Source organism: Trichosurus vulpecula, chromosome 1 (genome assembly GCF_011100635.1).
Source record: "Trichosurus vulpecula isolate mTriVul1 chromosome 1, mTriVul1.pri, whole genome shotgun sequence".
Taxonomy (NCBI): domain Eukaryota; kingdom Metazoa; phylum Chordata; class Mammalia; order Diprotodontia; family Phalangeridae; genus Trichosurus; species Trichosurus vulpecula.
This window is the reverse complement of record NC_050573.1, coordinates 33172863-33187126: the sequence shown is the minus strand read 5'-3', so window position 1 is coordinate 33187126 and position 14264 is coordinate 33172863. Positions and strand designations below refer to the sequence as shown.

The window sequence follows — 14264 nt, the reverse complement described above, 5'->3', positions numbered from 1 at the left end:
ACTTACAGGCACCGTTGAAAGAAGTCTTTGAAAATCATCTTTAGAGACTGTTTGGCACTTGGTGATTAAGATACAGGATTCTCGAACAACAATCTTCAGAATGTAGTGCAAAAGTTCATCATTTAGTCTTTAAAATGTAGGAAAAATGTAACAGTAAAATGTCGATGGCTTATCAGTTAAAGGACACATTTCACACAATTGGTAAGCCCTGAGAAACCACACTGCAGATAAAAAAAAGACTCATTTAACTGACCTTACAACCAAATAAATGCTCATTTGCCAAACCAACATTCATGGCAAAGGCACCAAGAGGAAAGAAATGTGTGGCAACAAAAAGAGATGATTCCCAGTGACCTAGGACAGGGTATTGTCCACCACGGTAAATCAGAGATTAGCCATCTACAGCCCACAAGCCAAATTGAACCCTCCACCTGTTTTATATGGCCTATGAGCTAACAACAGTTTTTACATTTTAAAATAGTTTCATTAAGAGCTGTACAAACACAGGTGTGGGCCACATTTAGTCTGCTGGCCATACTTTTTTGACCACTGCTATAAATGACAGAAAATCTAAAGTCTAGCAATAAAGTCAAGGCCAAAGGGCCAGGTATGCATCTGTCCCTTCTTAATAGATAATGTCCCTTATCATTTCAGGCTCATCTTTTTAATTCTGGGCCTGACTTCCTCTTCTAGTAAAATGGAGTTATACTTCAGCAGTGGGATTTATTGATGATCTTTTCCCATTTACCATCAGAGTTCCGACCATACTAATTATATTTGATGAGAAAGGAGACTAACACTCTTTTCACACCTCAGTGGCAAAAAGTTAAGTACAGACCCTTAAATTAAACTGGAATCCAGCCCAAACCCCTCATTTTACAGTTGAAAAGAATGGAAGAGCCTCAGTAAAGGGCAGTGACTTACTCCAGGTAACCCAGTCCCATTTTAGCATAGTCAGGCCTAGAATTCTCCTGCCTTCCAGCCTGGGGCTCTTTCCAGGCTGCACCAACCCACATGGCAAAAAAGAGCATGATTTAACTAACTGTACACTTTTATTAAATAATCTGAATATGGAAAAGCATTAAAAATGACCAAATGTTTGCCCCCTCCCTCAATTCACCCAGTGCTAGAGTCAATGCTATAATATATTCCCAAGAGCAAGCCAAGTGCAGAGCAAGCACATTTTGAGGCCTATCCACGATGACTAATGAACAGTGTAATTGCATCACCTGTAATGATCATCTTCATCACTACCAAAGCGATTGTTTTGAAGTTGTTCGGCCAAATTGGTCAGGATCACATCCCGCAGCTGGGAGAGTCCAGTGTTCCTCTCTCCTGTGATAGGACAAAGGTTTATGATACACTCTAGCAATGGCACCAGGGAACCTAACTCACTAGGAAATAATTTGGGGGCAAAAGGTTCAACGTCCTAAGTGTAATGACCGGAGCACTGGCTGCTACTGTCACTCATTGTGCCTTCCAGGTTGGTTATCTGCTCCCTGACTACAAAGATCCCATAAGGCACACGATTTCTGTTTGACCAAATCTTCCTATGACTTAGGTATCAAGTTCTAGTTCAGCACAGCAGCTCTGTAGCTCTGAATGATAACATGAAAAAGCCAGATTAGACTCCTAATAGCACACACTTACATGGCACATTAAGGTCTGCATTTTACGTAATGATAAATATGACCCTCCTAACAACCCTGCAACACAGGAAACCGACACTGTGTGTTGGTAATTAAGGTGGGACTCTTTTACTGTTTTCTCTCTTGGAGCACTTATTTAATCAAGCACCCTTGATGAGTCTGGCCTTTGTTTCTTTGATTAAATCAGGAGTCTTTGATGACCTGTTTACCTCAAGGGAAAACCTAATTTACATGGATTTGAGTTGCATGTTTGTGATGCCCCTTGACTCTGAACAGGGTATATAAACTCAGAGGTTGGCATTTTGCCTTTGGGGCTCACTCATGGAAGGAGTGTTGAGATTCTGGGCAAGCCATTGTAACTGCCCCCCAGCTTTGCTAACCCAGACCCATTGGTTCTTCTCTGGTAACTATTGTGATTTGGTCACACAGATAAGAGGCCTATCTGTTGATTCATGTTTATTTGCTCTGTTTATATACTGTCTCTGTTTGTAATTTGTTTGTATTTGCTCTGAAGTTCAGGGTGCTGGCTTTTCCCCCTGAACTAAGTGAATGATATATGCATGTGTGATTAAAGTGAGATTGTTAACCCCTTACAGTTGCTTTCCTTAGAAAAGCAGATCAAAAGAACCTGTGCTAGCAGCCCTTGTTGGTAGTCTTACACACCTACAGCAGCTGCTAGCCACATTGTTGTTACAGGCTGAGAAAGGTTAAGCAACTTGTCCAGGGTCCTGGGGCTATTCTAAGCATAGGAGGCAGGATTTCAACAAGGGTCTTTGAAATTCTAAGAAACAAGTTAACCTTTAACACTCAATTTTCTTCCAGGTTCATAGAGGACAAATGGGAGGCAGAGAGAGGAATCTTTAATTACTATACAGTTGAAACCCTTCCCCACAATCTGATTCAATGCCACAAATGTTTCTGAAGCCCTTCCGTGGATGGCACTCTTCTTGACAATGAGAATACAGATAAAAGCGCCTGCCTTCAAGGTTCTCCTATCCAAGGTCAATTCTTAAAATGTCACCTGAAGATCATTCTCACCTTCTGTTAAGACCAGTTTAAGTAAGTTATTCATTTCAACTTCTCCTGGATACAGGATAGTTAAACCAGAGCTAAAATGAGAGAAAACAAAAAATTTGTTTTTGAACATGTTCTAGGCAAATACAAACCAACTCCTCCCTACATGATGAATTCTAAATATTCATTTTTATAAAATATTCATTTCTTATCCTGCCTGAAATTCTACAAAAGCAGTTAACTTACCTTATACATCCTGAATACACGAACCTGTATTTACTGCACAAATATCGATCCCTTTCTTTGTCCTATCTGTGAGTTCTCCAACATTTAGCTTGTGCAATATATACAACTGGTTTAACTGAATGGATAGGGATGGCCCAGGAAGCCAATTTTATTGTGCATTTAGATGCTGGCATATATTGACTAAATATATGATCATAGGACTTAGAAAAGGAAGAAACCTTCAAGATTATCTACTCTATCACAGTAAGAGGCAATGTAGTGTGGGACAAGGTGCTTAATCGGGAGTCAGAAGACCTGAATTTAAATCTCTATTCTGAACCCTATTAACTGTGTGATTGTATTGGCTTAACCTCGCTGACCCTCTGTTGGCTCATCTGCAAAATAAAACAATAATATTTATGCTTTCTACCTTATAGGGCTGTTGAGGGAAAGTACTTTGTAAAAATGAAAGCCCCATTTTAAAAACCGTGACACTATTACCATCTAGTGAAACTCCTCATTTTATAGCCATGGAACAGGCCATAAATGTCAGTTCCATGCTCTGACTCAAACACACAGCTCTCATGGCTGAAAAGTTCCACTCTCAGTGTAAAGGAAGATTTGGCCTAAAAAATTAATATCAGAATAACTCCAAGACAGAGCAGATTATGAGCAACCCCAGACAGCAACATTCCCTGTTCCCCATGATCCTTCCAAGGAGAGAAAAGACAAAGCACCACTGTGCAAACCAGCTACACTACAGGAAGAAGGTCTCCAAAGAACTTACCTTCCTTGAACTCTTTCCTTACTCTATCATGTGAGTGACCATGTAGATAGAAAATGATGACAAGGCAAATAACATTAGGCCTTATTTTATCTTAAATTTCTTTTATCCAAGTATGTCTATCTGTAAGCATAATTATTAACTAAAAAAGGCCTGGAAGTGCCCATTTTAGAGACAAAAGGTACACATACACACACACACATTGATATGTATAGCAATATCTCAAGAACTTAAAATTCACTGGTGTGGGAGTTCTCTCATGGGTGCAAACTGCAACCTGTATAAAACTCAGCGTATTAGAGAACTACCTGAGGCTCAGAGAAGTTACCTAACTTGCCCGCGATTGGTCACACAGAAGGCAAAGAGGATTAGAGCCCAGGCCCTCCTGACTCTGGGGTCAGCACCCTCTTCATTAGCACCCTCCCCCCCACACCTTCCTCTCTCCCCTCTCCTGGTACCTGTTATGTCTGTACACTTCTTACATAAATGAAACAACTATGGACTCTAGATTAATTCCAATGTGGGAACCTCTCCATTTCAATGGATTTCAAAGTGAGCGAACCAGTGTAATAGTGTGAAGAAGGCATGTCTGAGCCTATGCTAGGCAATACTGGGCTGTGAGTTTATCATCAAAATGCAAGCATCTAAACCCCTATATCACCAGGGGACTAAAACCAACAACTAAAGGACATAACTCTAGGGGGAAAGGGACAAAAAAGTGGAAATCTAATGTTGTAGTACCCAGGTAGAAGAACAAATCTATCTAGTATTTTTTTAATTATCACAAGAACTGCTGATGATTTGGGGAAAAAGCTAGATCCTGCAGGACTCTCTGTCCTGCTTTGACATTCTATGACAAGAAGGAATAGGGTGAGCAGTTTTGTCTGGTCTTGGACCACTTCCCATTCATGAGGAGGCTCCCTGGAATCTGGTAATATTTGAAGGTGCTATGTGTTACCTTTCCTTACCATTCCCACCCCCATTTCTTAAAACAGGATTAAGGGATTCCTGTTTAGGTGTGGGTTATATCAGATGATATAGGAGGCCCCTTTCAACTCTTAAGATTCTGCGAGATTCCCTTTTCCTCTTCCCTGCTCTCCCACCAAAGAGCAAATGACCTCTAGTTTGTTTGGAGGCTCTCTTGTTATACTGAAGCATTTGGTCAGGTATACAGTGCTGGGATAAAATTTCATAAAGCCTTTGAAGGATTTTCTAGAGAGGAATCTGACAACACACAAGTCATGAGACTGATCATTACTCTGTGGAACACTTGTTAGAAATATACCTTGGGTATATTATTGGGAAAACACTCAAAAGAAATTAACTAACAATTAAATTTCACATTTCTATAGCATTTTAAGGTTTGCCAAGATTTTCTTCACAACAGCACTGTGTAGGGAGTTTTATGGATCCATACACCATCTGAGCTAGAAAGGACTTTAGGGATTACAGTCCAACCCATTCATTTTTATGTATGAGTAAACTAATGGTGAAAAGCTGGAAAAAACTGAAATATCCCATTGCTGAGGAACAGCTAAGCAAACTGTGGTCCCTCAATACACTGGAGTACTATATTGCCATAAAGAAGGACAAATAAGAGAAATATGTGGAAATATGCAAGATCTATAAAATGGACCCAGAAAAATATGAACAAGGACTAGAATCATGTAAAAATATGCATGTTTTTATGTGAACAAAATACCACTGGAGATCAGAAGGGAGTATGAAGTGAGTTATAGGTAAAGTGTTATTGATACCTGTAAGATCAAGTATGATTTTGATTGTACAACTGATTAATTACAAAACAAACTGGTAAAAATGCCTTGGAAATCAAAGAGCCATGTGCAAGTGAAGTTCTGTCCCACTCCATGATGAACACTTTAGCAAATCAGGAAAGCACCCATGCTGAAACAACTGAGATAAACACCTGAAACCTTTCTCCAGGTCCCCCAAAAGCAGACTTCAAGCTCCTCGTTACAAACAATCCAATAGAGATGCGCTCCCAAACTGTCATGTCATATAGACAATGGAAGCCCCCAAAGTGTCTTTCGACAACTCTGGATTGTGGGGAGAGACACACCTATTAGACTGGCTAAGAGGGGCAATTCCAATCCATTTTGGGAGAATCATGTGTGATGAGCACTAAGAAAATCCATTGCATTCTACCTGATGGCAAGACACACTTCCTTCTGTATTTCAGGGCAAATCTGGTCCTTTGGAGCCATCAACAATTGCCACAGCAGAAGTCCTGACCGTCGAATGATGTCTCGGTTCCTTTCGGTTTGTGGGCTGAAGAAAAATTTAAACACCACCTACAGGAACATAAGAATTTAATCTAAAAATGCCCTTTCCACTGAAACCATGGGGAAAGTGAAATGATCTTATTTTTAAAAGCTCATGGAAGGGCAGTCTTGTGAGTATATCCCTAGGGGACTTTTATCACAGTTTTTTCTACTGTACAACTATGCAATTTCAATAAATATTTGCAATATCATATACATTGCAGCACCCATGTAGCTAGCCATGATGCTTTGAATAGGACAAGAATTCTAATGAAGGATTAGAATATAGTACAGAACCAGAAGGATTTATTTTATTTTTTCTTTATGATAAAATATAAGAATCTTTCAGTAATCAATGGTTTCACAGTCTCTAAAATTTAAAACTAGCTCGTGAATGCTTCAATCTACCTTATAAAACTAGCAAAAATCAATGGAGGTTTAAATTTTCTTTACTATTGGTTGGGAATTTCCAGAATCCCTTTCCCAGTGTTTATCTGAAACCTGTGTATTCACCTGAAAGACAACAAGAATGCAGCGTATAATACAGGTATCTCCATTGACCATGGCTTTCTCCATAATGTCACAAATACTGCTAAGATGGTGTGCTTCGATTGGATGCTGCTTGCCCAGAAAATTTGTAATTGGCAGACTGGTATTGGTTGCAAGAAGATTGAGTTGATGGATGCACATGGCACCAACATGGTGCAGTAACTGGTTTATAACCTCATTTGTGGTTATAGCCTCGCCTAGAAAGTTAAAAACAGAGTAGGAAGAAATATCCAACATACAAAGGCATGAGACACAAATGACCTATACATATAAACAAATAGCCACTGTAGCCTCCACCCCTCTTGCTATCTCCCTCACATGCTGCTACTAGTGTATGACTGACCTGAAAATTTTTTTTGGTGCTAATAAAGAGTTCCTTCCTTTGAAATCAGAGGAATAGGAGAAGCAAAAAGGCTTGAAAAGTAGGAAAGGTTCAAGAGAGCTGCTTGAACTGGGGGATGGAGGTGGGGAATGAGGTGAAGGGGCAGACTCACAAGTAGTACCAGCTTGCCTCTACTGATGGCTCCACTGTCTAAAAAGAACTTCCCCCACATTTTATGGATTTTTCATTTTTCTTAGACTAATGAATTCCATTGATTTAAGATTTTCTTGAGTTCACTCCACCCTCATTCAATCAACAAATACTGATTAAGAGATGAAGGTACACAGAGCACTGTGCTAAGCACTGGGGGAAGACACAAAATTTAGATAAATGATCTCTACCCTCAAAGCTTATAGGAGAGGGAAAAAACACAAATAATTCTATTTCATGATAACTGTATTAAAGAGGGATAGGATAAACCCACCTTTAAAGAGTGGGTAGGAATTAGAAGACATTCCAGGGACAGAGAATACCATGAGTAATGGTAGGGAAGCCAGAAGGCACAGGGAATGTTCGGGGAACAGAGAGTAGTGTCCAGTTTGGCTGGAGTACAGGGTGAATGGAAGGAGTAGTATGAGTAAGTAAACATTAGCAACTCAAGCAGCACTATCTGAAGTCTTTGCTTATCCCCTTCTCTCCTCCCTCTAGTTAGTGCCTCCCACCCCACCCTCCCCAACCACCTTGTATTTAACTATCTTGCATTGATTTGTATTTATTCTGTGTATACTCTTATATGTCCATGTTGTTTTTTCCAATAGAATGTAAACTCCATGAGGGCAGGGACTGTTTCATTTTTTTATCTTTGTGCTAACTACAACTCTGGCACACAAAAGACATTTAATAAATGTTCAATGATTGTCTAATTGGTTGAATTAGTTCACCCAGAATGCCCACCTCCCCCCATTCATTGATGTTTCTGCCATTTCTAATATTTCAATGGTATAACCTCAGGCTAATACAGTATCACTTTTGTTCACCTTTTGGCTCAGTAATGATGTGGCTGACTCCAAGTCTTTGACATACATAATGGAAAGCTTGATTCCCAGGATTGCACCACTGATCAATATAGTCATTAGAACATGTCCATATCATGTTATTCACTGTGTCATAACATGCACCTGCAGAAGAAAATTTATTTAAATCACTTTGATATCTTCCCTGCATAGTTTTTCAGTTTTTGCCGTATTAATTCAAGTTCATTACTTCCTAAGAACCAAGACTTCATTAGTGTTCAGTGCTCCTACCACCAACACAGACAGCATCACCTCTATATGTTAAAAGTCTTTATTAGTTGCTATGGCCAAGTTTCTGCTAAAGAGCATCTCCTCACACCAATGGTCTTGTTCTTAGACAACAGACAAACAGAGGAGCTACTGGACTCCATGTCTTTCAAGGTTGGTATCCATGAAAAATTTTGGACTGTACTGATATAGAGCCTTCAAGAACCTAGGGTCACCTCCATACCACAATGAGGGAAAAAGAGGAGAATTCTCCAGGAGCTTCCTCTTATTTAACATTTCAAAAATAAAAATAATGAAAAGGAGAAGTTTGATGCTGCTAATCCATATCTTTCATGGACACAAAGGTGAATATTAAGCAACTGGGTATAGCATCATTCCTGTCTTTCAACCTGAGTTTTTATGAAAAGTTCTCATTACACGCTTTTCAAGGTATACAGATAATTAAGATCAAAAGCTAGTTCAAGCTATGACATAATAACCCAATTTTAAATTATAGAGGAAAATCACAGGTTCCTGGTCCTTCAGATTTCACTTGTATTGGATTTTTTGGCAAGGTTTCTTTCTAAGGAATGGCAGAAATGCACCTCAAGAATGATCTTCCTTTTTAGTGTAACTAGAATTTTTAAGGGGGACATAAAAGAGAAATTTCTCTCTAATGCATACTACACTGAGTCCAACTATGACCTAAGCAGAACTCAATGACTTACACAAGGCTAAGGCTCTCCCTCTAGTTTTACGGTTTAATCTTAATGTGAACCTGGAATAAACACCTCAAGATGAAGATAGTATTAACTGTCTCGTTCCTATTACTGAGAGTTCCTTTTAAAATACATATAAGAAAATTGAGAAGTCAAAATCCCATTTATGTAATGAATTACTTCAATGGAAACTGGCATTAACTTATAAGAGAAGTTTATGAATCTAATGAGTTTCTCCTAGGAATTTCAAGCATTAACTTCTTACCCAGTCCTGGGACAAGAGCACCACGTCCAAGTGAGCTCCCAGCAGCATCAATGAGGTCTGCACGGCTTGTGAACTGACCATCCGAAATGTTATACACCAAACTAGATGCCAGAACTTCAGAAATGAAAGAAACAACAACTCTACTTTAATGTGACTTTTGGAGGCTGGTAGTTCAATTAGCAAATTTTAAATTTCAAACTTTCAACTATACAGTGAAGAAATATACATTTTCACTATGGAAAAAAAATTATCTTCATTTGTTATGGAATGTATTTCAAGAATATTTCTAAAAGTATTTTGCACTTAGACTGCCATATATCAATATAATTAAGCCCTAAAAACAGTGATGTGACATGTGCTACAGGCATATCTAACTGGCTGAAAAGTTGGGGAGTCACCTCTACTGCTTCCCTCTCCTTCACCACCCTCCATCCACTGACAAAATCCCTTCACACTGCTGCTTGAATTGGCATTGCTCCATTCCCACTGTTACTACCCTAGTGCAGGCCCTAATGTTCTCACATATGTACTGCTGTCACAATTGATCGTCAAGCTTTCCATTTCTTTCCTTGGGGTGGAATACCGCAGACACTATCAGATACTATTTAGTGATGGGTTAGGTTTGCTGAACCACTTTTTTTCCATTTCTTTTTAAATGTTAAGTACATGGGAAAGCTCACTGGGTTGGCAGGGCATATATCTGGAAATGAATATGATGTAAAATCAAAAGTAACAATTAAAAGAAAATTAAAAATTTAAAATACATCTGTATGTTTCAAAAAGAGCAAGAGATTATGCCTATTGTTTACAAGAGTAAGTGATTCCTTTGCTGGAATAATTTCAAGATAAGAGTATTAAATAACAGACAGTAACAGGACGTGGCCTGGAGGGGCCCCTTCCCTAGGATCAGTGTAGGCTACATTAGGTAATCAAGTTTCAAATTTTTCAAAGTCATTTCAAGGAGATTAGGACAAGAGCCAGGAGCCTGCCAAGATCAAATGGAGCTGCTTTCAAGGACAGGTACAGAAAGAATTCCCTCTCCCATAGACAAATGAAAGAAACTCACTTACTTTTTAAAGACGACAGACCACTTGTTCCACCAAAGAGTGAACGGGTTGCAGAGCTGCCTGAGCCCCCCGGTGGGGGAACCAGCATCACCAGGTATGTGCCACATGTGTATATAGGTGTCTTCCTTAACATTTTCAGAGGCAGCCCACAACTGGTATTTGCTGCTGAAAAAAATTAAAATGCTTTAGAAGAAACTGAAATTTAATTAACAAAACAGATGATTAAAATAGAATACAGTACTCCATCTCAGAAATAAAGAGCTGATTAGCATAGGAAAAATATAAGATAAAGAAACAAAAAAAACTGAGGAAAAAATTAAATGTTGACTCAACTTCCTCACTCAAAGATCCCTTGTTAGCATTCTAAATCCAAAATTTTTCTTTGTGTTCTTTCAAGAGTTTTTCTAAAAGAGGAATTTTAAAAGTAGCCAGAACTAAAGCCTAAGAATAAAAAGAAAATAAAAGCTATCTATTATCAAAGATGTTTCAGGTAAAATACTAAGAGACTGATGTATATACTCCGTCTTTCTCTTTGATTTCAATAATTCTTCAAATGCAACCCATCCCTCATTTTTCTATTGAGCTATAGCACTGCATTGCAAAGTGCCTATTGAATGTCTCCATCTGGAAATCAAAAAGGCATTTCAGATTCCATTGGAATGCATTCTTCACCCACACTCCCCCGACCCATCCCCTTCTTAATAACTTCCCTATTTTGGAGGATACAATCATTGTTGCATTCGACCAGGTTAGCATCCCTAAGGTCATCTCCGACTCTTCTTCACTCCCCCTTTTCTCCCACATCCAATCTGTTACCAAGTCTTGTTAATTCTATCTTCACAGTGTCACTCACATCTGTCCTCTCCATTCACAGAACCACCAGCTTAGCTCAGGCCTTGAGTATATCTCTCCTGGACTACTGCTATAGCCTCCTCAGTGGTCTACCCGAATCTATTCTTTTCCCTCTCTAACTCAAATCCCAACACAGTTGGCAGACTGATATTTCTAAAGCAGAAAGCTGACCATGTTACCCTCCTGCTTCAGAAGCTTTTTGTCACTAAGATGAAATACACTCCTCTGCCTGGCATTTAAAGCCCTTCAGGCTCCATACTGTTCTTCTTCCTCCAGGTGTGGAATGCTTCCCTTCCTCCCCAATCTCTTGGAGCCTCCAGCTCCACTCTGGGCTCAGCTCCAGAGCCACCTGCTGCATGGGGCTCTTCAGATCACTCCATGTATTAGTACTCTTCCCAACACTGAAATCACTTTGTCTTTAAATGTCTAGGTACACAGCGTTTCTCTCCAGTAGAATTCAAGATACTTGAAGGCAGGCACTGGGGTTTGTTTGTTTTTTTGCCTTTGTATCCCCAGGACCTGGAACATGATTTCTATTTTTTTTTTTTTTGGTCTGGACCAATGATTTTGTTGGCATAGAAATTCCCACAAGTGAACTTCCTCTACTAATGCAGATCAACAAGTGCTCCATAACTTATAGTCTTAGTGAGTTGAGAGATGATTGCCAGGGAAAGTGACTTACCCAGGGTCACATAGACAGTATGTATCAGAAAAGTGAACCCAAGTCTTCCATCCACTGTCATGCTGCCACCTGGCCTGACACATGTAAGGCTGCTGGGTGAACTGTATGGAAGGTACCATGATTTTGTGTGTAGGTACACTCTCCACCCAGGTAGACCCCAAGCCTACCACAACTTCATGGAGTACCCTCAGGAAGTGCAATGAACAAACCTAAAGATGAGGTTCCCTGAACTTAACTGGGTTGGTCATTGGGCACAGCTCACATTTTGATGGCATTGCCACTGGTAACTTTGGGTCACTCTATTCTGACATCACTGGGATAAGACTTGAGTGGACTTTATACATGTTAAACTTTTAGATATCCATTTTGTTGTAGTAGTAGTAGTAATGGTAATGGACATTTGTACAGGGCCTTAAGGTTTCAGAAGCACTTGACCTACATGGTATCATTGGCTTTGTCAGGCCATGATCATAAAACTAGTGAGCGTCTGAGACAGAATTTGAACTCCAGGCCCAGCATCCTAATCACTATGCTATTCAATGTATACCATGTAATTCAGTGAGTCCTGAACAGGAAATGGGCCAGAAAGAGCTTCATCATAGTACTAAATAATGTAACATTTCCTCATCTATATCTCAGAATAAATTTGTACCTGCAAGATTTATGAAATTCCATTAGATAACTTCTTTTGGGTCACTGACATGCTATTATTAAGAAGAAGATGAGCTTTCTAATTTGAAGACCATAAAATTAACTTTAATCTCCCTGCATACATTGGCAAGACCACAATCTGAAGAGTACTGGAGCTCATTTAGGATCTGCTATAGTTACTCCAGTAAGAAATAATGAGAAACTTATTCACAGCATTACAGCTCAGAACCTGTCAGGGCTTAAATTAATAGTCTAGCACTGACATTTTTTTAGTGCTTTGCCTGAAATTGGAAAAGGGAAAAAAGCCCAACTTCTTCCATCCAATGCAGCATCCCCATGGCAAGGGCCACTTCTTGTTTTTTTTCCTCCTGTGCCACAACAAATGAATTCTGCAAATCATAAATCCAGAAGATAGGCTCTTACTTTGGTGAAGAAACTTTAATTAAAAGAGAGCATTAGGAACACTGTGTAGCACAATGATACCATCTTCCATGATGTTTTTGATAAGTATATTCCAATTAACATGGTATCAGCTTCCTTCTCTAATAAATACAGAGCTTTAAGATGAGACTCTTTAGAAAAGGACCTATATGTACAAAAATATTTATAGCAGCTCCTTTCTGGTGGCAAAGAATTGGAAATTGAAGGGATGCCCATCAAGTAGGGAATGGCTCAACAAATTGTGGTATGTGATTGGGATGGAATACTATTGTGCTGTAAGAAGTGAGGAGCAGGATGCTCTCAGAAAAGCCTGGAAATACTTTGAGAAGCTGATGCAAAGTGAAATGTACCGTGTACAGTAAAGTAACAGCCATGGTGTAAGATAATCAGCTGTGAATGACCTAGCTGTTCTCAGCGATACAATGACCCAAGACAACTTTAAAGGACTTATGACAAAAAATGCTATCCATCCCCAGAAAAAGAACTGATGGCTTTTGAATACAGACTGAAGCATGCTTTTTTTACTTTATTTTTCTTGAGTTTTTTGGTCTGTTTTCTTTCACAACATGACTAATACGGAAATATGTTTTGCATGACTACTCGTGTAATAACCTATATCGAATTGCTTGCCTTCTAATAGGGGTGGGGGTAGGGAGTGAGGCAGGAGGAAGGGAGAGAATTTGGAACTCAAAGTTTTAAAAATTAATGTTAAAAATTGTTTTTACATGTAATTGGGGAAAAATAAAATACTAAACAAAAAAAGGAAAAAAAATGAGACACTTTGAAGCCTATTTGAAAAACCCTCCTTCAATCCTTCCCTTGAAGCTCTAGTCTAGAGCTCAACTCTCTCCTGGTTCTGGACTGGGCTATGACTTCAGATGAAGTGTTTTACCCTCAGAGTCAAAGGCTGCAAATCTGCAAACTGGGGCAGAGGGAGACCTAACAAATGACACAGGCTTGTTTGGAGGAAAGCATTTTTTTCACTATAAATAGTTGAGGACTCCTGGCATAGTAGCTTAGAAGGCTGAGCTTGGCAAGAAAAACCTAGGTCCAAATCCTGCCCCTGACAGATCCTGCCTGTGTGACTGCAGGCAAGTCACTTAACCTTTCAGTGATCCGGATGACTTTCAAAAATGAAAAAGCTATAGGGGCAGCTAGGTGGCACAGTGAGTAGAGCACCGGCCCTGGAGTCAGGACAACCTGAGTTAAAATCCAGCCTCAGACCCTTGACACATGTACTAGCTGTGTGACCTTGGGCAAGTCACTTAACCCCAATTGCCCTGCCCCCTCCAAAATAACAAAAAATAAAAATAAAAAAGCTACAGATCAATTGACAATCTGTCACAGTGGAGGAAGTTTCCATACAAGGAGGTTCCCACAGCAATTAAATCACAGGTAAAGGAAAAAAATACCTACAAATTAAACTGTCCCTTCTAATTCAAATTCACATAACAAACCAAATACTTGCTTTTCTTCCCCTCT

At 39.4% G+C, this 14264-nt stretch overlaps 1 protein-coding gene across 1 annotated transcript in view; it reads right to left on the bottom strand.

Moving 5' to 3' along the window:
- The window catches only part of HECTD4 (HECT domain E3 ubiquitin protein ligase 4), a 194700-nt gene that overhangs the window by 89583 nt on the left and 90853 nt on the right, over positions 1-14264 (bottom strand). Inside the window, exons 9-16 of the mRNA XM_036741289.1 lie at positions 10160-10318; positions 9090-9203; positions 7863-8003; positions 6468-6700; positions 5839-5984; positions 2688-2758; positions 1230-1335; positions 7-127 (exon numbers count right to left, since the gene is read on the bottom strand). Of these exons, the coding sequence (XP_036597184.1) occupies positions 7-127; positions 1230-1335; positions 2688-2758; positions 5839-5984; positions 6468-6700; positions 7863-8003; positions 9090-9203; positions 10160-10318 (1091 nt within the window). The remainder of the gene's footprint in view (positions 1-6; positions 128-1229; positions 1336-2687; positions 2759-5838; positions 5985-6467; positions 6701-7862; positions 8004-9089; positions 9204-10159; positions 10319-14264) is intronic.